Raw genomic sequence first — 27734 nt, 5'->3', positions numbered from 1 at the left:
GACCATGCAATTGCTCCTCACCCCCTTGAAGGCACTCTAGAATGCTGCCGTTTATCTGGATTTTTAATTGGAAAACACCCAGCCACCCTATACTTCAGTTTTCAACTTCAGCACCACAGACCCCTGGACAGCGATGTCCATTTCTTGGCGTGTTGCAGCTTAAATCAGAGGAAGTTGAGAGGAGATAGAAGGATCAGAAAGATCTTTCCGCGTTGGCGTAACCCAGTTGTTCTTATTATTCTTTTCCTCAAGATAGGCCAACACAACCTTGCAGCGGATCCCACAACAGAGTCATTAGATCGCTGCGGGATGCGTGAGCGCGTTGGGGTGGGGGAGAGCATGGGGATTGTAAGCAAGCCCCGTCAGCTTTCTGACTCCCCGATTAGCTGCTGACTCCAGCCTCCCAGTCTGCGGAAGAAGCTGGTTGGGGGGATGTCTAGATATCATCTGGCATCTTTCGAGAAAAGAAAGGCTATACCCACCATATAGAGAACAGTAGACATTCTAGCTCTCTAGACCAAGAATCCCAATCTTCGGGTATATGACAGTGTTGCACAATTCGTTCATTTGAGTCATGCGTCAGAATGGTAAGTAGCGATTGCTCCGCGACCACCACCATCACTCCCCGTGGGTTTATTTCTATTTGGAGAGGGACTCTAAGGATGAGGGGAAGAGGCGAGCCATAGACTTTATGCCGGTATATGTCAGTTCAGTTCTGTTACCTTTCTAGGAGAGAAGGACGGGTGGAAACTCGATCCTTACAGCTGTCACTCCAGAACAGCTTTATTAACTTTAGAGGGAAATGCTTTCCGATCAATTTCTTGGAGCATCCTAAACTGATGCCTCTTTGTCAAGGCTGTCTCCGATTAAGTGGTTTGCGATCCCATTCCAGTGGTCTCTGGAGGGGCCAATGCAGAGTTGTTTCTCCACCCACCCCCCACTTCTGCCCAATCTCCAATAAACTCAGAGGAATGCTGCTGATGTCAAAGAGAAGGCGTAGGGTCAACCTTTTTAGATTTAGGAGAGAAAAAAATGTAAGTACTACGAGTAGTAGAAGCTTCTGCTCACGGGAAGTGAAGTCAAAGAAATATTCCCCATTCTTTTTGGAGATGACATTTTGCCCCTCTCCCCCCCTCCCCGCCGCAGTTCGAAGGTTTTGTTCGCTGTCCTGGTTGCTCGCATCAAATTCCGAGTAGGTGGAAAGCAGGGAAATTATTTGTTCGGCGCGCTGCTCCCGATGAAGTACGCGTTAGTCTGGTTTGGGGGCTATATGGTTAACGTCTCTGAAAGAGAGTAGCTGTGCCGTGGGACGTTGGGTATTAAAGCTGAATTCCTAAACACAGCTTTACTGTGAGCTGGTTGAAATTCGCGGCTGGTTGAAATTCTTGATAATGAGAGTCGTCCCTCCGAACGTTTAATATTGTTATCGCCTCCTCGGGGAAGGCGATGGAGAAGCGCAAATAAGCAAGCGGGGTGGAAATAATCGTTTCCCTTTCTCATTACGTGTCAAGGTTATAAAGTCTGAGAAAGGCTGATGCTCAGGTTTACGACTTTTAGCTATCTCTAGAGGGCGTCCATGGTATTAAGGAGCATATTTACCTATCCATCTTTAAAACAGCAACAAAAGGAGGAGCTCATTTCACGATAAAGTGCTTGATTGGATACCTAGTGTCCTTCAGAGCTTTTAAATTACAATTCTCTCCAGAAACCTTTCTTCGGATAAAAGGGATTGTAGTCTTACTCGTCTAAATGGCTCTGTATCTCTGGGATATTGTGATCAGATACTTTTTATATGAATCATATAAGAGGTGGACTATTTGAATGATGAAAGCTGGGTTGATCTTGTATGTCTGATGCTTAGTGTTTTCTAATTTTTTTAAATAATACTAAAGGAACCAGATAGATGTACAGATAATTTGTTACTAAACAATGAAAAATGAATAGCAAGAGGATAGGTTCAAAGGTTACTGAGGGATCGAAATTGTATAATGGACCTACACTGATTCATTCAACTAGTTGAAAGAACCTATACCTAAAATCAAGTAATATTCTGTAAATTGTGCTACTAATAATATAAATTTTATATTTTGTATGATGACTTCTTTAAGATGAATTTTGTTTCCAAACCAAACAACACTGCCAGCCAACAGATCACAATATAATTAGATAGGACAAGTATTTCAAATATTCCCACTAGATCAATGGAGCATAAACATATTTATTTGTTTGTGTGCTTGTTTGTTTGTTTATTATACAGTGGCCTACAAATGGCTTTTAAGGGTTTTTCTCTATATCCCTCCAATTATTTTTGATATCAAAATTGTAGAAATACTACGGTTAAAAATTTCTATTAAAACAGAAAGACTTGCAGTTTTAAAAGAATGAGTCTAAATTACACTGGGATTTATTTATGTAAGTATGCACTTATGTAAATATGTACTGCTTTCTATTATTAAGATTTAAAATGGCAGTTTATTTTTCAACTGCTGCTTGCTTACGTTCTATATGCTAGATAATTTAAGACTTTAAATCTAATGGTCTTTCTTTAATGCTCTTCCTCTCTGCCCTACTGTGCTTTTAAATGGGAATATACCATATTATTTTCTCTCCAAAGCACGGTAGCCTAGCTCAGCTCTATTATTCAAATGCTTGTAAAACCAGTTACAAAGTAAAGCTTGTTTCAAAGCAGTTCTTGAACTCATAACTGACACAGCTGTATATGGAATTTAATGTAAATGGAATTATACTAGTTTACTCTAAGAAACAAAGATTTTAATTGATGGTATATTTTCCGCAATGATGTCTTGAAGCTAAGAAGTACAGATGCTGTAATGATCCTAATCTAAAATTGATTTTTCCGTTGTTTTAAAAATCAAATGCTATATGCCTTCAATTAAATATACTCACTTGTAAAATTGAAAGTTATTTGGTATCATCAATTCCAAATATCAAAAAAATAAAATTATGTATAAGTATGTCTCTATTTCACACTTATTGTCAGGACCAAAACGGAGCTAGAATTAGTAATATCATAGGTGATGATTTTTAAAACAAAATAAGATTATTATTATTATTAGACTAATTTCTTTTCTTTTTTATACTAATTTTATTTAAAAAATACAGTTACAAAGGTAAAACTAACACAAACAAAAATAGAAAGTGCAGAAAAGAAAAATGGAAAAGAAACAATAAGAATATAATCAACGCAAAAAAAATGCACAGACTTTCTCCTTCATCAAAACAATTATTTGAGCATCTCCTTTTCAATTATACATAGTATTCAATACTGTTTTGAGAAATTTAATGAAATTATTTGCAACTAGTTTACCACTTCATAATCTATCTATAACAGGGACACGGTGGTTCAGCGGCTAAGACGCTTGTCGATCAGAAAGGTCGGCAGTTCAGTGGTTTGAATCCCTAATGCCGCGTAATGGAGTGAGCTCCCATTACTTGTCCCAGCTTCTGCCAACCTAGCAGTTCAAAAGCATGTAAAAATGCAAGTAGAAAAATAGGACCATCTTGGTGGGAAGGTAACAGTGTTCTGCACGCCTTCGCCATTTAGTCATCCAGCCACATGACCACAGAGATGTCTTTGGACAGCGCTGGCTCTTCAGCTTTGAAATGGAGATGAGCACCACCCCCTAGAATCATGAACGAATACCACATATGTGTGAAGGGAACCTTTACCTTTTAATCTATCTATGTTTGGTATTAGCTTCCAAGGGGTAAGTAGTTCAATACTTGAAGGATGGTAATCTATGGATTACTGTGACTTTTTATAAGATCTACTGAAAAAGTTGTTCCATGTGCTGTGCCTGTGCTGAGGTATGGCTAGCAAAAATAAGCAGATGAAAGAAAACAATAAACAAATCCACGCCCGGCGATATACAAGACCCATGGGAAACTGTTCCTTCAGATAAAACTAGTTGGAATGATACAGTCATATAAACTGACTTCATATTTTGCTTCTAATCTGGCACTAACGGCAGCTCCACATAGAGTGCTTTATTATAACTTAGCCTGTAATAGAAATTCTTGCCATTCTCCAGTGAAGTGTTAAATTGAAGTCATTTCCCAGTTTACAGTAAACACATTCATGCAAGATATGAAACCTTTATTAGTAGGCATTCTTAATAATCCCACTTAATATTGTGTTCCTACTGTCAACAATGTTTGTGCAGTGTATAATTTGCCTCTAAGCAAAAATATACCTTGGAATGATCACAGTATCAAAGAGTGGTCAAACCACACCCTGATACTTGCAATGAATTCTTGAAGATAGAGCCACAGCTCAGCCTAATCAGCTTATTATTTTTCTTTATAAACTTTTGATTTCTACAGTCCAGTGTTCTTGTTCAGATGATTAAGGATTAGTCCAGGGACTGTGAGCCACTTTCTCCCAATACAGCCTTCTATACATAACAGTACATCCACTTTCACCCCAGCAGAGAATACTATCCGGTGAAACCATATGACAAAATACTGATAAACAAAGCATTTCAGTAGTAGTAATAATACTGATGATTATTCATTAAATTCATATGCTCTCTGAATCCTAGCAACTATGTGTGGTCTATAATTAATGAAAGATTTAAAAACAAAGACCAATACAAATAAAAATAAAAGCACAAAAACAGCAGAGCACAAAAGCCCAACATTGGCTAAGAAAACAAACTCAAGAGGAGAAAAGAAAGGAAGAAAGAAAGGAATGTCAGTTTCTTTTCCAAATCCTGGGTGAAAAGCCAGGCTTTTACTGCCCTTTGAAATATCTGTAGAATGGGAGACATTCAAATTTCAGGGGGAACCTGTTTGCAGAAGGCAGATGCTGCTACAGAGAAGGTGTGATTTTGGGCTATAGAAAGATAGCATTGTTTAATTGAAGAAATCCAATGTTGCCAGATCAAGCTAGCTGGACAGGTAGTATGAAAAATAGGAGGTCCAAGAAGTCGCTAAACCTGTGCTGCCATGTAGAGGTTTATAGCAGTGGTGGGATTCAAATTTTTTACTACCAGTTCTGTGGGTGTGGCTTGGTGGGTGTGGCATGGCTTGGTGGGCGTAGCTACATGGGCGTGGCAGGGGTAGGATACTGTAAAATCTCCATTCCCTCCCCACTCCAAGGAAAGATTACTGCAAAATTCCCATTTCCTCCTGATCAGGAGGCAGAGAATAGATGGGGGTGGGGTCAGTCAGAGGTGGTATTTACCGGTTCTCCAGAACCGGTCAGAACCTGCTGAATACCACCTCTGGTTTATAGGTAGTAACTAGCATCTTGACTTGCATCTGAAGCAAACTGGCAACTGTGCAACTTGCAAAGCAGAGATGTTACATCAGCTTATTGAGAGATGTCCTTACTGCTTCCACTGCTGCATTCTCTACCTGTTGAAACTTTTGGGTGGCTTTCAAAGGCAGCCCCATGTAGAGTGCATTGGAATAGCAAAGTCATGAAATATAAAATATGTTATATATGTTTACTTAAGAAATGTTCACAAAGAATATTGCTTAATAGGCATATAATCCCTTTATACATTGAGATACAGAAACAACAAGATAGAAAAAATCTACATAGTAGCAGAGACAAGCACTAGATGACTCATCAGCTCTTTATTCAACAGAGCTTTGGTTAGAAAAATGTAAAGAAGCTTCTGTTTACTGTTATCTGGAAGTCAGCCAAGAGGGCAAGAGATATTTTAGAAAATAAACAGCCCCTTTGCCAAGCAGGTTAAAAACAGAGGCCTTATATTTCCACAACATCTTGGTATCTTCAAGATTCTCACTCTAGTTTACTTTTTTTGGCTAAAGTCCATTGTTACTTTTCCCTTTCTGTTATTTCAGATTGATCTCACTTAGCTCAGCTTCAATATTTATGGCCACCTTTCAACTTTTAGTCATTGTGATTACTAGAGAAAAAATTCTTCTGAAACACACCCTACAATTCACAACCAAAATCTGTGAGAACCATACCAGTCTTGGCTCTCCTTCATTAGTGCATTAATCTCTTATTAACATTTGGATTCCAACTATCTCCTTCAGCTTTCAAAGATATTGTTGAAAAGCAACCATCCCAATCAGGGGAAGGTCTTGAGAGGGGAATTACTTTGGATTCACCATATAAACATAAGATGGCAGGGTATGACATCCCCTCCTCCACAATGCCTTTGAGCCTTACTTGGTCTTTCCCATATAAGCTGCCAGTCCAGGGAGATTCCTGTATTAAAGACAGAGAGCAATAAAGTAGCTAGTTTGAATTTACATGTGACTGGTTGTTTGAAGCTGGTTATTTGAATCTACAGTTTTAGAATTCTAGTCTATTGTATTATAGGCAATACCAGATGGTCAAGAGAGTATAATCCAAACAGTAGCAACTGTAATACAATTTATTTATTCTTCTAGTAAAGAACTATTAACATTGAAATCTAAGTAATGCAATTTTATTTTTCACTAAGGTATAACAATATCAGTACCTACTAATAATCTTTGAGTATAGCAAGTAACAAAATTACAGTGATATCTATGAATTAATATTACTTTAATTAAGAAGAGAAAGCAACAAAAGCGGAATGGAGAAATCAGTTCAAACATCAATGTACTTTAGTCTCAATCAGTAAAAAAAACAAGATGAAAGCTCAACACATAGATAGTCCATCAAAAATAGACTTGATTTTCAACAGAAGTCTACAGATGTCTCAGCAAAAATTGTTTAAAAAAACACTGTTCTTGATACAACTTTTACCAATGAAAAATAAATATGGGAGAAATAACCACCTTGGTTACAGATCATGGAGAATGCAGCAAAACATTTCTTGAAGATAAACTACTGAGAATAGTTATTATTAATGTTTATTGTGGTGTTTTAATCCAATGGAATGGCTTGGTTTATAAATGTTAATAACTTTTCCATAGCAATTCAACTACATTAAAAGATCCAGGTATAGGATTTGTAAATAAATACATAAATGTAATACAAATTCAAGGATTATCAAGAATCATATCATGCCATATTAATTCTCTTTCTCTATGTTTCTTATTTCTGTTTTTATAGTATGGATTTATAAACACATGCCTAAAGTCTCTGGTGGTTGAAAAATATGGTGAAGAAATATGGGAAAATTTAAGGTAAGTTATCCCTAGAAAAATTATTCAGAAAGTTCAAATGTTAGAAATTGCTTAAAGTCATTATAATAAGGTGTATAAAATCCTTTGACAAAGTCTAACAGATTTATTAGACTCTTGGAGTTATACAATGTGGCTTGATAGATTATTCAGTAATTAATCTATTATTAATATGCCTGAACTGAGCTTTGATGGGTCCTTTGATAAAATTTTGAATGGTCTTCTGAAGGGAAATGCTGAACTTTGTTACCTTTGAAGCACTAGATTGGACCAGTCATCCTGCTTCAATTCAGAAGTAAAAAAAAAAACCCAAACCAACTCTTTTTCAACCAAGTCAAAGTACCAGAGATGGACTGCTGTGGGTTCACAGTGGTTTGGGAGAATCTCTAGCTACGATTCTGTGCCATTCGGAGAACCCCCAAGTCCCACTCCTGGCTGGCCCCATCCTGCCCACCCCACACGGCTTGTTTTGGATGCAGGCAAGTGCAGGGCATGCACGGAGGCTTGGGGAGGGCGTAAAATGGGCCTACCATAAGTTCGGGAACGGCTTCTGGAGCCTGGGAAGGCCATTTTCGCCCGCCTGGAGACTCAGGAAAAACCTCTGCAACCCGGGGAGGGCAAAAACGCCCCTCCTCCCCGCCCTGGTGCAAGAGGCCAACTAGGCCACGCCCACCATGGCCCCGCCCACTCAGCACCTGGGCAGAGAACCCCTTGCTAAAATTGAATCCCACCCCTGGATACAGTTAAAACTAATCCTCCTGCCTTGTTGCTTTGGTTCAAGGCACCCCAGGCAGAGCAATTTAATTTTGCAAACTAAAGCAAGAATGCAGAACAGAATCACTTCCAAAAGATGTTGGAAGTGATTGTTAAGTAGAGTTTTCTGGGTCTCATGGCCAATATTCAAATGGTAAACCCTGCTGCTCTATCATAATTGAGGCTAGGTAAGAGAAAAGGAAGCATTATGTCACATGGCTGCCACTACTACAGCAACAATGGGCCTGACACCAATGAGGGTCTCCTATTACTGACTCTGTCATACTAAATGTCTTCTTCTTCTCTTGACCATTGTGCAAGGAGAATCTGTTCTCCCTCTGCCACCCAGAATGCAAGGCACGTATTCCTCAACTCCATCTTATTTTTAACTACTTAAAAAAAAACCCAGTACCATACCTTGGTTATGGGAGTTTTCCTTTATCTCTTTGCAACCATTTCATGATTGTTTGGATTTTTTTCAGGCCAGACATGATATATCTACTGTATTTTAACCTTTACAACTTTTAACAGCTTGTAACATCCTTTACAAGAAGAAATAAGCTTAAGAATGAAAATGGTAAGCTACAATCTTCTAGGATGCCCCCTGAACTTCTGAAGGCATTGCTTTTAGCTGCTGCAAAATGACTTATTTTGAAATTCTCTTCTTTCTCTCTTCACCAATCTTTTTTATATAAAGTTTTTTTTATTTTTTTCATTTTCATAACAAATAATTATATGTATACTGTTACATAACCAACATTATTTTATATTATTAAATATTAATATCAATTCGTCTTACCATCAACCCCCAAAAATGATTATTGGGTCTTCTGCACTCCATACACCATATTTGTACCCTGTCCATCACTTTCTTTTCCCTCTCTCCTCCTCCTCCTCCCTACCTCCTTTCTTCCCTCTGTCATTCTTCTCTTCTCTACTTCCCCTTCCTCCCTTCTCATCCCCTTTCCACTTTCTTTCTCTCCTCCTCTCCCCCTCCTACCCTCTCTCCTTACTCTATCTTCTTCCCTTACCTCTTTTCTCTCTTCCACACTCTTCATCTCATTTACTTGGTGTATTTCAGCCTCTGAGCAAGCTCCACTTTATGTTGATGGTATTTATAATTTCACATCAATAAATAACTTTAATTTTGACATCTTTTTTAAGCAATGAAGAAAAATGTGTATATAGCAATTATATTTTTAACCTCCCTCCCCCAACTTATTTTTGGCTGAAATGTGGACCTGATTACAATTCCCAGCTATTCTCATCATAATATTGTATAGTTATACATCACTACCCACACCAAATTTTTAATCTGTCTTTATAATCTCATTATAAGAATATTTCATGTTCCCCCTCCATTTTTCCATATCTTAACTTAGCTTACATTTGTCTTTAAATAATCCTTGCTGCTCAATGTTCATTACAATTCCATTGATCTGCTACGTAAAATAACAAGCCATGCACACCTCACTTTGTTCATCTTCTTAAGAATTCTATATGCATCCATATTTCATATATTTTAACCCATATTTAATTGTCTTTCCATTATCATATTCAATCAATTAATAACTCAATTTAATTATCATGTAAAATAATATTTCATATATTTTAACCTTTATTTAATTATCTTTCCATTATCTTGTTCAATCAGTTAGCAACTCAGTTCAATTATCATGTAAAAGTGTAAATCACATGCCTTAATTATATATTCTCCACATAACAATTTCTAAATATCAGATTTTCCCCAACAAGTCTTTTGTCCCAATTTTCTATTTCTGTCACCTCCCTTTTCTTTGTTGGGACATGGCCACCCTTTTCAATTTTTCCCAAGCCACTGTCACGCCCAGTGAAATATTTTGTCTTCTTTTTATTTCCCTTTGTTAGGACATATCCCTCCTCTTCAGTTTTCCCTTTGCCACTGTCAAACTCAGTGAAATCTTTTTTCTGCTTTTTATTTCCCTTTATTCGGACACCTCCCCACTTTTCAATTTTTCCTATGCCACTGTCAAGCCCAGTGAAATCTTTTATTTGCTTATTATTTTGCACCATTTCTACCATTTCACCCCCCCTCTTCTTCCTTCATTTCCTGCTTCTCCTCAAATTCTGAATTCTGTTTAAACTTAATTTTCTTCACCATTCTTAATTGGGTGATTTAACTGGGCTCTCATATTTGGTTTACCATATCTCCACTATTGTATTTGATTACTCTAGATTTTGAGATACGGTGTTCTTATACCTCACAATCAGATTTGTTGAGGAAAGGAAATAATGCCCATGAGGGAACCCAGGCTCCAAGGTTGCTTTCTCACCCTCCTTGGCAATATTTACAACATTGCTTTTTTGTTTTGTTTTGTTTTCTCAATGCACATTTGCAGTTCTAGACTAAAGTAGAAATCTATTTTGAAGCAATAAGTCAAATTATGTAGTTTCAAATAAAGCATGTGAAGGATTCACTGCTTCTCTGCTTTGGGAAATTTTTACAGACTCTTACAGTGGTGCAATTTCAGTTCTATATGTGAAGAATCCTGAGAAGATGATTATGTACAGGTAGTCTTCCTTTGACAACTGGCTCAACAACCGTTCAAAGTTACAACAGTGCTGGACTAGTGGTATTTACAATTGGTCCCCAAAATACTAGCCATCCCAGCAGCCCTATAGTCACTTGAAAGCACAATCTGGGTCCTTGGCAACCAGCCTGCACTTAGTCACATGGTTGTCAATGGGGAAACCAGCAGAGAAAGTTGTGAGTTGCTCCAGTAAGTCACTCACACCCAATCCCGCTCAGCAGCAGCCACAACTGTTCTCATGCCATGCTTCACACCATACGTTACCTGCTTGTAAATCATCTGAGCTCACTTAATGACCCACGATGCTTGCTTAACAATGACAAACAGAAGTGCTGGGGTTGCTGCTGTTAAGTGCAATCACTTGATGTTGCAAGTTACGAACATATTGCTTAGCAATGGAAATTCTGGCCCCCAATTATCATCATTAACCAAGGACTAGCTCTAGTGGAATAGACTTTCTGACAATCGCATGAAATGCCTACTAATGAGATTGATCACTTCAATAAACTCTGTATAATGACTAGCCTTAACTATCTCTTTCTTGTTTTGTTGAATTGATGCTTCCGTGTTGGATTTCCCAACAGGGAGTTCAGCTTAGCTTTCAGAATTCTAAATGTGAGCATTGGCCCAAAGTTTTATTGTTCGTCAAAGAGGGGTGAGGTGGGAAGCCTACAAATGCCACTTTCTCTGTACCAGACCTTTTCTCTCCAGCTTGCCAATTTTTATTCTGTTAGAATGGATTTTTTTCTTTCTTTTTTTAAAAAAACCCTCTCTTGTCTCCTTCTTTTTGCTTGTTGAAGAATGCTTTTACAGAAACATTCCTCTGACTGATACTACAGTTATATTCTACAGACTGATAAAAATATACTGAATAGTAGATTCTGGAAAAAAAACATATTCTATCATTATGTAATGAATGGGTCATCAATAATTAGGTTATGACATCATTGTTTTGATGATTTCATAAATAGTATTAATATAATACTGTACATTAGTGTATATTGCCTATGTTTATGATAATGATGTATATAACACTGAATATTGTCTATGTTGTTACTTAGTACTTAGTACTTGCCATATGAAATCAATATTGTTTTGTCTTTTTTCTGTAGAATCCAAACTGGAGTACAGGATACTTTTTTTACTTTTGAAGTTTATAAAGATGAAATCACAATGCAACTAATTGACACGGCATGCCAAATGTTAGGTATGTATCATTTTGAATTAATGCCACTAAGGCATTATTGATCATCATCATCAACATCATCTTCATCATCACCACCACCCCCGCCACCACTAACACCACTATCATCTTGTGGAAGTATTTTTTAATGTATGTTCCCATTTACCCTGTTGTAACCCTTGACCATTGTTACAAGCTAGAACTATTCGGAATAGGACCCAGTTACATGTTCCTGAAATGCTGTCATTTTTCTCTCACATTACAAAGCAATGTGTTTTCAATGTAGGCAAATTGAGGCAGAAAAGAAGCTTCCTCTGATATCAGATATGGAGAAATTGTGACAAACAACTGAACAAATGCACATAGATTGAAAGGAAAATCTCACCCTCCCCTCTCTCTGTGTGTACTGTATGGTATGTGTTTGTGTGCATATGACATATCCAATTGGCATAATGTGCTCCCTCCCTGTGTTTTCAGTGTTGGAGATCAGAAAAAGTAAATTATGGGTGTGCATCAAACTGCTTCTGAAGAATTGGGGGACAATAATGGTGGTGATGTGGAAGTGTTTTGAATTAACCTGAATTAACTGATTTCTAATCTTGAAACATGAATATGTAATATTGTAACATATATTTATTTTCTTAGATGTTTCCCCAGATATGGTTCTGAAACAATTTGGAGAATATTTCTTTGAATTCTGTAAACAGTCAGGTTATGACCATATGCTGAGAACGCTGGGAGGAAATCTGTATGAATTTATAGAAAACCTGGATGCATTACACAGTTACCTCAGTCTGTCTTACCAGGCAAGTAGAAATGAATTCTATAAGAATAGCAGACAAATCTGATTCTTCATTATGAATTCATTCATCTTCTCAATAATAAGATAGGAAAATTATGGTGTGTGTGTGTGTATGGATGGGTGTTTGTGTGCATAACATAAATGTATTTTATGAATTATGATGCTTTACTTGGTTGATAAAATCAGATTCCCATTTTAAATACCGTATGCATATTTTTATTGAATCAAATTGTTTCTGTCAGACAACTGGCAATAATATTTTTTTATGGTTGTGACCTTACTATCATTGAGGCACTTCTGTTGCAATCCTAAGAAAGATTCATCTTTGGAGATTCTATCTGGATTTGGAAAACATCAGTGGGATACTACAGTCTCCCTCACTTTCCATTAAATGCCAGGTTCAGATGATAGATTTTTCCTAAGAGTGCAACAGACAGGAAAGCATTAAATTCCCATAATGCATAAAGACTTTATAGGTGATGATATATCAAAAGTATGACAAGTAGCAAGTTCTCATAATTTGTTCGACAGAAAGAATAGAAAAACTTAGTTGTAGAATCCCTGCTTGCACTTCCACCATTGGGACTCACAATTAAAAAATAATAATTGTAGTATGCAGTGAGAAATGGAGCCCCGAGAAGTTGGTGTGTGATACTTGATTAGATGAAAATTAATCTGATATATTATAAATATGATAGAAATGTAGAAAGATGCTGTAATGTTTTCATACGGCTATGAGTATCAAGGAGCAGATTTCTGATGCCTTAAAATGAGCAACAATTGCAACATGTCTTTTATGATGATATCAGTTATTAAAATATGCATGTGGACCATGGAGGAATGGTTGATGAATTGGCAAAACTTGCTAAGATGAACAAATTGATTGCTTTTATTATTAAAAAGGACAATTTCTATATTTTATAGTGTTTGGAAATCCCTTATGGACATTTTGTGTACTGTAAAAATGAAAAAACAAAAACAAAACTTGATTTATGGTTTTGATCATTAGACATGATATATTACAGAAAGAAGAGAGTCATGATGTAACCTTAAAGAGAGAGGTTAAAATAGAATTGTACTTATAATTTCTCTGAAGAATATCAGAAACCACTTCTTTATATCTCTATACCTTTCTCTGCAGCAAGTCTAATATTATTCTTTTTGAGTGTTTTTCAGAAGATGAACGCTCCTTCCTTTAGGGTAGAAAAGAATGAAGATGGGTCAATGTATTTACATTATTATTCAGACAGAAGAGGCTTATGCCACATAGTTCCAGGTAAGTGGATATATGTGCATGTGTTTAATATGGGCTTTGAAATGTAGATCATCAGATCTGTTTAACATAAGATGATGATGGTGGCATTAACCATCTTCATCCTCTATTGAACAATTCTCTCCTTTGGGAAGTTTGTATGGAAACAACATGACACTAGATAAAACATTTATTGCTGGTAATCTATAGCAGCTTTTATTTTATTGTATTTTCAATAAAATATATTTTCAATTTTTTATTTCCTTAGAATTTTATTCTATAATGTTTGCCCTGGAAAAATGTTGAAGGGCAGATGAAGATAACAACAACAACAGCCAAATAATTAATGAATTAATGAATATTTTTAAAAATATTACATTTCCCCCCATTTTTCTGAGTTCACGATTTCCACTCCAATTTTATTCAACTACCACCAGTCTGAGGGATAGAGGTTGAACCAAAGTAACCTAATGAGCACCAGAGCTGTATGAGATTTCAACTTATAAAACTTATATTTGTTTGAAATAAAATTAAGACTCTTTATTAAGGCTGACAATTGAGATTGTGGTTGTTGACAGACTCACTGTATAAGGAAACAAACATTGCTTGAGTGCTTGAGTAGATATGCTAAAGATAATATTGCATAAACATGTGTAATATTACCTGGATTTTTCTTTCTTTCTCTTTGGATTTAGGAATCATTGGTGCAGCAGCTTTGGACTTTTTCAATACTGAAATTTCAATGGAAATTGTCAATCAGACAGAAGAAGAAGAAAGAACAGGAAAAAAAGAACACATTGTATTTCTTGTAACACAAAAACCTGTATTTTCCTACAAAAGAAGAAACAAGTTCTCTTCCTCACATTACCTTCCAAATTCTGGGTCTCAGGCAGAAAGAAGACTGAATAAAGAGGTATTATGATGCCTTTTTCCCCTGATGGTGTGGTAACCTAATGGTGAAGACATTTGCTTCCACTCTGAAGATTGAAAGTTCAATCCTAGCTAGCAGCAGATCTTTCTCAGGAAAGTTTAGAGAATTCAGAGAATGAATATGATATGCACATAGGTTTTAGGAAAGACATCTGACCTCAGCTCTATTCCAGTCACATTGACTCTAAGGAATAGGGTCATAAAAATAATGCTTTTTTGGCGCAGAAATATCAATGTATGAGTGTATATGCATATATTGTTAGGAATATACAAAAGCATCAATTTATACATACCAATCCTGAAAAATGTATTTGTAATTGCGATGACATTTGGACAGGAACAGGTATCTGCAGGATATGGTACAGAGCTGAATAATCAAATATGCATGCTTACAAATCTGAAGGTATACATGGTTAAGTACATTCAAAAGCATTCACTTTTTTTGAAATAATGAGACATTTTTGTACTTATTTCAAGTAGCTACAAATATGAAGCATGACATTTTAAATTGTAATTGTTTTTCCCAATTGCATTTATTCTTTTGTTAGGAAATAGTCAATGTCTTAGTTTAAAAATGTGTTAAAAAGTTTTGTAATTGCTTTTGATGTATCCCACAGGAACTTGAAAGAACCATGAATAAGATCAGAGATAAAACAAGTGCCAAAAGGAGCCACTGGGAAACAATCAGAGGAATTGTGACAATAGGAAAAGGTAAATGGGTTGGCTATAATATCATTTGTTTTTGTTTTTTAAATAAAAAACATAAAGGTTACCCTGTCAGTCATGTCCAACTCTAGGAAGCTGGTTTCTTGGGCAAGGGAGCCAGTGTTATCCAAAGACAATTTCCATAGTCAAGTGACAGCATGGCTCAGAGGTGGGTTCCTACCAGTTCGCACCTATTCAGTAGAACCAGTTCGTCAAATCTACCGAACTGGTTAGAAGAGGTTCCACCAGTGGACCCGGAAAGCAGGCCACACCTACAGAAGAGGTTCCAAAATTTTTTGAAACCCACCACTGATCCTTGGATATGATTATTCTACACTATCATGCTCATATTTATAAAACTCAGCGCCTCTGTGAAAGGTAAGGATAACTACTGCGTTTGTGGTGCAATCAGAACATTGCGTGTGTTGAAGTTGCTTTAACGCAAACCAAAGATGCCTTTTAAAAAGCAAGTTTATATCATATTCTTATACATGCCAGTGCTGTGTGTGAAGTAATTTAAGGTGGTTCTGACAAGTGTCGTTGGCATCTTCATATCCTGTCACATGGCGGCAAGCCACTCCCACAAAGGAGGCCACACCCACAGAGTAGGTTTGAACAATTTTTGAAACCCATCACTGGCATGGCTATGGAATGCTGTTATCTTCCCACCAAATGGTACCTATTAATCTACGTGCATTTGCATGCTTTCAAACTGGTTAATACCCTTGAACCCAGGATGTCAGCTCCCCAGCTGACAAGCTCAGTATCTTTAACCACTGAACCATCACACCCCTCTATTTTTTTTTAATAGTTTCCATTTAAAAATTAAACTGAAAGCATTTTAACAGGGAAATCCATCACTGATCCTGAATTCTGATTATATAATCAATCAATTTTATTTTTAAAATGTGAATTGTTGGTACTACAAGCCCAGTAGGCCAGGGGGTGAGATGTTTAAAGAATAAGTGACATGATTGCTGATGTTCAAAGAAGTAAAGGGATGTACTTTATGTTCATTTTTACAGGCTCTTAGTCTTCCATTTCAGCCAAATTACATATGTTTTTCTTTTAATGATCTAATTCGAACCTAATATTAGATTAAATAGCTATTTCAGCATTTAAGTGCTTGAAACTGTACCATATTCATACACATAAAAAACCCTCCCCATTGACAGACCTGATTTTTTGAAAGACAGGAGTAACTAGAAGAAATGAATATATATACAGTATAAACAACAAGCACTAGGCTGCTGCTGATTCTATCAGTGACTTAAAATGACAATGACAATCTCTCTCTTTCATATTACAGGTCGACTTCTTAAAGGATTTGATCCTGTCTATCCTAGAACTCTCTGGATTGACCCAAAGACATTTTGCATTGGGCTTCCTTTCCATATTATTTTTGATGAACATGTAAGGAAATCAACATTGGATTGTTTTGAAGTGCATGTATGTCTTTCCATAAATAAGTGGGATTTTCTCCCATATAAATGAATAGTTGACACAGATTTGGGGACCATATAACCCTGGAAGAAGGTACAACTGTATTAATGTATCACAGATAGATGCTACATTTGCGCTCCTTCATGCCTGAAAATACTTCTGAAGATTTAATCTAAAGTCTTTCTTTCTTTCTTTCTTTCTTTCTTTCTTTCTTTCTTTCTTTCTTTCTTTCTTTCTTTCTTTCTTTCTTTCTTTCATCCATCTATCATACATCCATCATCTATCTATATTATTTATTACTGAAAACTACAAACTTGTTTACAAGAGTATTTATTCTGGGATAATAATCCCTATACGTTCATCCCATTTCTATTTGTGTTGCCAAATTATCCACTTGAGTGTACACATACATACATACATACATACATACATACATACATACACACATACATGTGTCTAGTTTACATTTTACCACACTAATGCAACTTAATAGTTATGAATAACATGGTGATGTGGTCTTGCAGAATGCAAGATAAAGGATGGAGAAAGGTTAAGAAAACACTTATAGAATGAAGGAAAAATTAAGAAAACAGTTGTAGAGCTATTTTCATTACAAGAATATATGTGTAAGCAGGTTGGATCCCTTAAATTCAAAGTAGGCAGACTTTATTTCACACAGTAATAAACCAAGCAGCAGATTCAAAACAGGGAGAACAGATTCAAACAGAATCTGATATCACAATAAAGAAAATATGTTTATCTACACAAATTATCTATAGCACACAATATCCTAAAACAGCAATGGTAATTTTTTAAATATATGCACAGAAGGGCATTAGACATGCATAACAAAGTATAAAGACATCAGTATATTACATGCATCCTGACATCTTCAAATCTGTCATGTATTTGCTTTATGATGCTTGATGCAAGCACATATGTTGCATCATTACTGTGATGATGTCATGATGAACCTGTTATTTGCTTTATGCTTGCCTGCCCTGCAATTGACTATGGAAGAAGCCCTGCACAAACATATTTAGTTCTGCCTGCTGCTAGGCAACATGCATATAGAGCAGTTAATTAGGTCTGCCCACTGGCTCATCCCTTCTGTAGGGATTCAAGGAAGAAATGAGTCCTTTGGTTGTAGATTGGATTGGATGTAATGATGAAGATGGCAATGATAACACTGATAATACAATCCAGCAGTTTTGGACAATTTATCCAAAATTTATTACTAACAATTATAGAAAGCTACATGTAAGGTTTATAAAATGATATTCTATTGACAGTGGAATGAAAATAGGGAAAGTATAAGTAAGAATCCTGTTTTCTTTTCTTTTTAAAGCTCAGAGTGAAGCAAGCTGGGGTTAGCATTCAAAAGATTGTACCTGGCCTTCAAATATTGGGCATTCGTCTCAATCAGTACTTCACTATTGTACGCCCTGAAGTGAAATTTACCATCTCCAGTGTTCAGAGATTTATCAACAGCCAATTTGTTTTCCGGACCAAGAGAGAAATGATGCCGGACTCTTGGAAGCAGCGTCCTATGTTAGAACTAAGAGGTAGTTTTTCCATTTCTCGATAGCTATTAGGCAATAACACGTTGAAGAGATAACTGTGTCATGAGGAAAGTTACACTTCTGTTTCCATAGGCTGAGTTGCTTTATTATAAATGGTAGAGGCTTCTCCATAAAATATAAAATCTCTGAACACAAACATTTTATATTATGGAGAATCTGGCCTCCTTCCTGATCCTTTTTCCATAGGCAAACTCTGATTGAATTTTCTGATAAGAATATAGATCAATGGCACACATTATGTTGATGCATGGCTGCCACTAGCAAGTATGCAAATTGTACATGCAGAAAATAAGCATGTCCCAGGGGTGGCAAATTGTGAAAGTGATAGTAGCCTGGTGCCCCATTGAAAGATGGGAAAATGCCCATCCAATGAGTATTCTGTGCATTTGCACATGCATTATAGAAAAAAAGTAAGAATGAAGTGCCAGGAAGCCATAGCTGCCATGTGACTTAGTCTTTTGATGGAAAAAATCTTTTTGCACGAAGGCACCTTACATATCAGTGGCAATTTGGTGTCTCTGCCTAAATTGGGGGGGCTGTTGGAAAGAATATTATGGTAATTATATGACAGTGTTGCCTTGGCCTTTGATTGCCTTCCTAGTAGATGGGTTGTGGTTGTTTTGGGTTCTGGGTGGGTCATATTGGGAAGAATTTAATATATTCAATATTTAATGCCTGCCCATCATTATTCATTTGTTCGAACCAGGGCAGATGATCTGGATGGAGTCTGTTCAGTGCATGCTGTACCTTTGTTCCCCTCTGCTGCGTACATTGCATGAGTTGGAGGAAAGACACATGCACATTTCGGACATAGCTCCCCATGATGTCACTAGAGATTTGATCTTGCTCAACCAACAGCGGTTGGCTGAGATGGAGCTCTCCAATCAACTGGAGAGGAAAAAAGAGGAGCTGCGGATCCTGTCTAAACACCTGGAGGAAGAAAGGAAGAAAACAGAAGCCCTCCTGTATGCCATGCTGCCTAAACATGTTGCCAACCAGCTCAAAGAGGGGAAACGAGTTGAGGCAGGTGAATGCAATGAGATAGAGACAAGTTTAGATACGTTCAAGACTGTGATCAGTAATTACTATGGGATCTGTTGCTTGGAATCAGTGGTTGACATTTAAGGACAATTTACAATCAGCACAGAAATGCTTTCATCTTCAAAATCTATGGGCCTTGAGCAGTGGTGAGTTGCTCCTCAGTTCGGCCAAACTAGTATTAGCAGTGGCGAGAGGCCCCACCCACTCACCCCAACGCTTCTTTGCATGCACAGAAACATTGCACGTGTGAGGGAGTGGTAGTAAATATATTTGCAACCCACCTCTGGCCTTGAGTAAAGCTATCTTAAGTCCTCTCCTCTCTCCCCAAATACACTGCTATCAAAGAAATTTGATATATTGATTCCATCTCAGTACTGATTTATTTTTCCTTCCAGTAATTTTTGTTTTAAAATCTTATGGCCTTCACTCTAAGAATACTACTTTCTGTCACTTCGAACTTCACACAGTGGGAGTTAAAAGCCTTATTTAACATTTCCAGCAAATTACAATTGATGTAATATATTTAGGCTTTCTTATGGAATGCATATCTTTTTTTGTAAAGCTGGTATTTTTTTATGTTGAATCTACTGGAGCATTAGTTACAAAAGATCTTAATATAACACAGTACTTTGAATCCCCCCCCATCTTTATGAATTTTATCACTTGCCCATTTTATTGGCTGATTCTATTTTCAATGTAATAAAGAAGCTGGATTAATATATTTTGAAAAAAACATTTTACAATTAATATTTTATAAATATATACTAAAATACTTATATTAATACATTTATGCAGTAGGTAGGTTTTGTAATTGATTTAATTATGAAACTAGACATGATTTCTAAAACTCCCCTCTCTTCTTTTTCCTCTTTAACTCTAGGAGAATTCAAAGAATGTACTATATTATTCAGTGATGTTGTGACTTTTACCAACATTTGCGCCCAGTGTGAGCCTATTCAGATAGTGCTCATGTTAAATGCAATGTATCTACGATTTGACAGGTTAACCACAGTACATGATGTCTACAAGGTATTTTCAATTGATATCCTGAAAGTGATATTGTGGGGTGAAAGGAATAGAGATTTCAAAAATAGCTCCTTTGTAACTCTAATCTGATTTATCAGAAGATCATCAGAGTTCTGAATTTGCTTACAGGTTCCCAAGAATCTCTGAAAAGTAAAACATAAATTAAAATATAAAGTGTCTGCACAAGTAAACAAATTAGACAGACTGCTGTCAGTGTTGGTGAGAACTTCTTGTTGGTAGTTCCTTGATTAGGATGTTATTTTCTGCTTGATTGTTTGTATACTAATAAAATAAATAAGAGATAAACCACATTTATACACCATTCAAAAGGGACAATAAAAAAGGTAGTAAACAATCCTCTCTGGCAACCAACAGCTAGACAATCGGGGATTAACACCAGACAAGCAACCAAGCTCAGAGAGAACCAAGGATTCCCAACATTTGTTAACATACTTACGTAATTTTTCAGTAAAACACTAATGCACAGTGAGATAATTCATATTTAAAATGTGCAAATTCCATGCTGATAAAATATCATATTAAAAAAATGCAAGAGAACAAATAAAGTCTATGTCTCCTTTTGCAATGCCAGGAAGTTTCATCTTGCTACATGAAACCTCACTTGCAAATTGTGAGAGAACCTCTACAGCAATCTTTTTCTTTCCATTTGTAGAAAGAGAAACTCTGAGAAGTTCCATCTTCAATCTAGCTGTGAACAATATATTTAATGAAACTCAACATGGTCTTTTGAAATAAAAGATGCTGTCTGTTTATTTGTTTTGTTTAGGTTGAAACCATAGGCGATGCCTACATGGTTGTAGGGGGTGTCCCTGTCCCTGTATCAACCCACGCTGAACGGGTTGCCAACTTTGCCCTTGGAATGGTCATAGCAGCCAAAGACATTAAAAACCCTATTTCTGAAAATCCTATTCAAGTGAGTAGAAAAAAAGACATGATTTTTGTTTAAATTAAGACAGCATCAACAGAGCATTCAAATCACAAGAAGTGATAGTATCACTTTGTATAGCATCAGTGAGGCCATCCCTAGACTACTGTGCCCAGTTCTGGTCACCATGATATAGGAAAAAAGAGCTGAGACCCCAGAAAGACTACAGAGAAGAGCAATAAAGATAATAAAGGGTCTGGAGGTTAACCAGATGATGAACAATTAAGGTAACTAGGTAGATTTAACCTATTGAAGAGAAGGATTGGGGTAACATTATAGCTGTTTTGGGGTACTTGTGAGGCTGTTGGTGGTGGTAGGGAGAATCAATTTCTTCTCCAAAGTACCTGATGAGAAGTAATGGGTTGAAGCTTGTTAAAGAGAGTTCCAACCTATACCTAAAGAGAAACTTCCTGACAGTGAGAACAATTAATCAATGGAATAGATTGCCTCCTAGAGTTGTGGGTGCTCCATTGCTGGAGATTTTCAAGAATAGACTGGACAGCTATTTGACCAGATGGTATAAAGTTCCTTGCCTTGAACAGGGATTGGATTAAAAGACGTCCAAGGTCACTTCCAACCCTATGATTCTGTGATTTTTTTTAAAAAGAGCAAATAGATTCAGCAGTAAGTTGTTTGTTTGTTTGTTTGTGTTTTTTGTTAAATTATTATTTTGAACTCTTGTTCAGATTAGGGTTGGGATCCACACAGGGTCTGTCCTTGCAGGGGTTGTTGGAGAAAAAATGCCACGTTACTGTTTGTTTGGAGATACAGTGAATATAGCATCCCGGATGGAAAGTCATGGAGTGCCAAATAAAATCCATCTCAGTGGCAGCGTTTATCAGTGAGTATTGTTATTGTTCTTAAACCATTGTTTTGGATTGGGGAAAATGGTTTTACAGTTATATAGTTTGATTAGGGATAATATACATTCTTTTATGGAGTGTTTTATAAAAGTTTTAAATTGTCTTTAAAGAAATGAAGAATAATTCATTTTAAAATAAGGTGTATTCACCTTTTAACTGTCTAGATTTAATTCCTTGTACTTGTACAAAGGATAGAATAATTCTCTTGCTTCCATGTTTCAATAAAATAGAATTATAAACAAAACTCAACTTTCCTCTTCTCTCTTCTCTTTTAAAGGCTTCTTCAAAATTCTTTTAGGCTTTAAAAAAAACCAATTTCTGTTTTCCTAACTTTTAAATAGCATTAATCCAAAGAAAAAAATGCATCTTAGTTTTTAATTTGGTATAGTAACTCTGGAAACTACTACTAAAATTACATTCTGCTGAACTTATGGTGACATTAAAAATGTAAGACCAAGAGTAATATGGTGATACAAAGATTCTCCCAACAAGAATGAGTGAGCACATGAGTATAACTTTATACAAATCTGTTCAGAGTAATTCTGTTCAGTTCAGTGGGCTTATTTCCCAAGTAGAGAAACTTCAGATGAGTTCTATTATGATTCCCAAAATTCACAACAAGGATAGGCAATTGCTATATTGTACCATTTCTTGGGTAGGAAATGATAAAACATCATCTCCTTGCTTGTTGGATTGATAGCAAGTTTTTGATGGTGTCAAATATTTATGGAATACACCAATGGAAGTCTCTGTAGTAACATTCTAGCTTAAATTAAATAAAAAGCCACCCCTCAATTGTATTACATCATTAATATAATAATGCAATCTATACGAATTTGATCAATGTACATTCTGTACCATGATATTAAGAGCTATGGTGGTGTAGTGGTTAGAATGCAGTACTGCAAGGTATTTCTGCTGCCTGCCACCAGCCTGCAATATAGCAGTTCAAATCTCAGCAGGCTCAAGGTTGACTCAGGTTTCCATCCTTCTGAGGCGGGTAAAATGAGGACCCAGATTGTTGGGGGCAATATGCTGACTCTGTAAACCTTAGAAAGGGCTGTAAAACACTGTGAAGTGGTATATAAGACTAAGTGCTATTGCTATTAACCTATTTTTTGAAAGCCACTGTTTGATTCCTTAACCAATTCTGCCTTGAAATACTTTTTGTTAAGTTTTGCTGTCTTGTTTCTCTGTTGTTGTTTTTTTAAAATTATACTGAAAGAAGTTTTAACAAAGATTTTAAAAGTTATAGAAATATAGAAGGCGAAATAGGAAAAGATTATAAAAGAATAAAATAATTGTTGGAATAACAAAAAAGAAAGAAAAAGAAAGATATCTAAAGAAGTCACTTTTTTGGAGTAGTTACATCTCCACCCTTCCATACTGAATATAATTGTTCTCTTCTTCCCATTAACAAATATTTCTAATCAGTAAATCTCCAAATCAACTTTTCCATTTAGCCATTTTTAGCAAAAAACAAACAAAAAACCACACACCTATGAAGCGTTTCTAGGCTTTTATAAAAATAATTCCTTCCTTGATCAAACAAATCAATTTAGCCATTTCTGCAAACTTCACCTGTCTTTTACATCTTGGTTTAACTCTTCCCCCTGCCACATAAATGCATCTGGGTAAGTCTTTTTGCTACTATTAGGTTTTGCTGCCTTGTTTCTCCATCACTTCTTTTCCTGTTACTTTTCTGGCAGCCGTATCTCAACGTCTATCAAAATGAGATTTCTGTATATCACATTCCATTTTATAATTTAAAACATTCATAGTGATTCACAACAATATGCTAGGTTCCTAATACTGAAGTACTGGTGTTGAAGGTGTGTGGTCTTGGCAGGATTGGCAGAAACGTTATAGCTGTAAAAGCTTCTCTCTATTTTTCAGATTCATTTCTTGCACCTGGAATTATAGCAGATATTACTGTATAAGTTTTACCAATAAACCAGCCAGTAAAATGGTCAGTTGTGTAGTAATGGTGATTGTCACTATTGCCATTGCTTTAATAAAGACAAACTTTAAGATCTAAAATTTCTGGAACAATAATATGGGTGTGTGTGTGTGTGTGTGTGTGTGTGTGTGTGTGTGTGTGTGTAAAAAGCTATTCCATAGAACTTTTCGATTTCCATAAAACTATAGTATTTTCTATAAAACTATTTGCAGAAAGTTTGATTACTGATTTATTGTAGCAAAAAACAACAAACATTTTCCGTTACTACTTTTATGCTTCAGATGCCTCAAAGAAAAGAATTTCGATATTAAGGAAAGAGGAGAAATTGATGTAAAGGGCAAAGGGAAAATGCACACTTATTTTCTGGTCCAAAATACAATTGCAACTGAGAATGAGATCATGGGAAGACCCAGCGAAGATGCTGGCCTCAACCACGAATCTTCTCAATTGTCTCAAGATTGCACGGTTGATGGCATGCAAAACTCTTTCTCACAAGGTACAGGAAATGAAAAGAAATGTATTGTTTTATTTGTTTGATCTTTCTGTTATCCAAATTCTGATGCCATGGTTTATGTATCCAAGACTGTACCACTCCTGTATCAAATGAAAGTATTAGCTAGTTTAGGAGGTAATCTCAGGAGTTGTAAAGATGACAGGGGACATTTGAATTCTGTACAATGCAAGCTCATTGGCCTTGGGATACTGACAGGATAATGGGAATGTTCTCCTTGTGGAGAGCATGACTGACTGAAATGGACAATTTCAAACCGCACATTTTCTAGCATTCCTTTTTGTCTTTTCTTTAAAGATGTCCCACTGAATTCAGATAAGGAATTGCCTCCTATCGTACCAATGAAATACGCAGATAGACCCATAGAAAACCACACCAATGTTAAAGGAAGGCGTGAATCAAGAGCAAAGGATTTAACAGGTAATAAGATGAAAGGTACACTAATGAGTTTAGGACCATAAAGTCATTCATTTCCATTTCCTCTTCACTAAAGGACATAATATCCATTTTCCCACCATTCTGTGTCTTATAATCATCCAATGGCAGCAGAATGCTTACATTTCTGCAACAGGTTCTCACATTACCCTCTATTCAAGAGAGTGAACCAGGAGGAGAAACGGAATTAAGGTAATGGTGAATTTGTCCATGCAGATTCTCAGTCATCCAGGTCATGACTGTCCCAAAGGTGCTTTTTCATGTGGCAACTGGACTTTCTGGTTTTTCTTTGAAGATGTTTCATCTAAGAAGCTCAAACCCATTTGCCTTACTCAGGTGACCCTGATGACACAGATAAACCTCCAGGTGGCCTTAATGACTTACTAAAAGAATGCAAATGACCAGCTGTCTGCAAGGAGAATAAATCCTTCCATTCTTCAAATCCAGCCAGAGCTGAAAAAGCTTCTTGGATGAGAAGTGAAACATCTTCAAAGAATAACCAGAAAGTCCAGTTGCCACTTGAAAAAGCACGGTTGGGATAATGGTGAATTGTGAATAAGAGGAAAATTAGTTTCTCTGACTTATAGTTTTCTAATCATGTTCATTCTCAGGTCCCCTTCAAAACTTAGTCTTGGGGTTGTGCATTAGGAATGCAATTGTTTTGTATCAACTGAATTATGATTTAAATATTTATTGGATTTTGCTGTTACCAGGTTGGAATTCAGGGAGTTGAAGTCCATACTTCTTAAAATTGCTGAAGTTGAGAAACACTGCTTTAAAAAAATAGGACTAAAATGTTTTGATGTAATCTAACCATAAGCTTAAGTAAAATAACTGAATATAATTAAATAGTCACTTCTTGTGTATGTAATATTGGTTTTCTTTGTGTAACATTGAAACATTGCATTTGGCAACTTCTATTGAAGCTCTGGGATGTGGTGGCTCAGTAGATAAGATGCTGAGCTTGACGATCAGAAGGTTGGCAGTTCAGCAGTTCGAATCCCTAGCACCACGTAATGGGGAGAGCTTCCGTTCCTTGTCCCAGCTTCTGCTAACCTAGCAGTTCAAAAGCATGTAAAAAATGCAAGTAAAAAAATAGGGACCACTTTGGTGGGAAGGTAACAGCACTCCATGCACCTTTGGCATTGAGTCATGCTGGCCACATGACCACGGAGATTTCTTCGGACAACGCTGGCTCTTCGGCTTAGAAATGGAAATGAGTACCATCCCTAGAGCCAGAAACGACTAGCATGTATGTGCAGGGGAACCTTTACCTTTACATTATTGAAGCTCTGAGAATCCTTTCTAAGTATTTATAACAGAGCACATGAGGCCATCAATTGTACTGTATGTGATTGTCTATGATTCTTTAAGAAAGAAAAATTTGGGGAGACATCCTCTCATGTAACATGTCTCTGTTGGAATCAGAGCACTGTGCTACGCAGCAGATGGTTTAGCTATAATGTACTATAAAGTTTAAAGTTTAAACTATAGTTTTAAACTCAACCCAATTTCTAAACATAAAGGTGGCTCATGACGTACAGTAACTATCGCCACTGGGCCCATGATCTTAAAGGCTTATCACCAAAGTAACATACATGTCTTTACAGACAAACTGCTTGATGCAGAGACCTATGCAAGTCTCCATGGTGACCAGCAGCCAAACCAAAATCCATACAATTTCATACAAAGAAGACACAGGCCAGCTGCAGAGACACCACAGATCAGGAATATCAGATCTAATTTTTGTAACCTGTTTTAATGTTCACATTAGAGTATTTCTGTGTCCTATGTTATTATGTTTCATTGTTGTCCCCTTGGAACCTTTATGCAACGTCCAGTGATCTAGTATGTGTTTTAAGATTGACATGTCTTTGTTTCACTGGTAGCAATAACAAAACAAATGTCAATATTATTATGGTCATAGTATTGACTTGTCTTATGTATGAGTATAACTTTACCTCATCTATGACATGGGAGAGCCAGTCAGCATATTTTGTAGTGTTTTTTCTCTGATATGTTATATTGCAAAAAAACATTGTTGAAGTCAGTTAACACAACAATTCATATGAACAAGTTCAACTGTTCCCCATTCCTGGCCTCTGAACAATATGTCTCCCATTTATTTGTAGTTTTATATTCACATATGGTTTCAAAGTCCTCCAGAAGTTGCTATCTTTGTTTAGTGTGGATATAACTGTTTTGTCTGTGTAGGCCCTGATATTCATTTTGGAACAGAAGAAATGGTCTGTCCCTCAGTCCTGAGGGACAATATTTGTATTGTACAATATTTTCACCTAAAGACATTGACCAAAGTAAGTCAGTTAGGAAACATGCATTCCAAGAACTCTGTGCAAATTTCAAACCCTATTTTTTACTTATGTTATGACTTAATGATTCATATTTCATAATTGTGATGAAATCCCATCTTATTGCAGATGCCCCTGTCCTCTCCTCCTCTTACGTCCGCACACTCCAAGATATACATAAATAAAGGATAAGGCACCTTCTTTATTTAGAGTTTGGGAAGAAAAATAGTTCAGCCTGCAGCTACAGGTTTCCCTAGCCCTCTAATTCAGTGTTTCTCAACCTTGGCAACTTGAAGATGTCTGGACTTC

The 27734-nt window shown here is 36.5% G+C and overlaps 1 protein-coding gene across 1 annotated transcript; it reads left to right on the top strand.

Moving 5' to 3' along the window:
- Positions 1-376: 376 nt before the first annotated feature.
- Positions 377-27734, top strand: LOC106539796 (guanylate cyclase soluble subunit beta-2). Its single transcript, XM_087725480.1, has 16 exons — positions 377-587; positions 7043-7116; positions 11549-11643; positions 12265-12425; positions 13598-13697; positions 14369-14586; positions 15221-15314; positions 16618-16721; positions 18100-18316; positions 19041-19361; positions 20256-20404; positions 21189-21335; positions 22034-22188; positions 24452-24666; positions 24979-25101; positions 26727-27734. Exons 1-16 carry the CDS (start codon positions 585-587, stop codon positions 26876-26878), a joined length of 2328 nt encoding a protein of 775 aa, XP_087581606.1. The 5' UTR covers positions 377-584; the 3' UTR covers positions 26879-27734.

Source organism: Thamnophis sirtalis, unplaced genomic scaffold (assembly GCF_051295495.1).
Source record: "Thamnophis sirtalis isolate CommonGarterSnake01/CBP01778 unplaced genomic scaffold, rThaSir2_p1.2 scaffold_11, whole genome shotgun sequence".
Classification (NCBI taxonomy): domain Eukaryota; kingdom Metazoa; phylum Chordata; class Lepidosauria; order Squamata; family Natricidae; genus Thamnophis; species Thamnophis sirtalis.
This window is presented reverse-complemented; position numbering and strand designations above follow the sequence as displayed.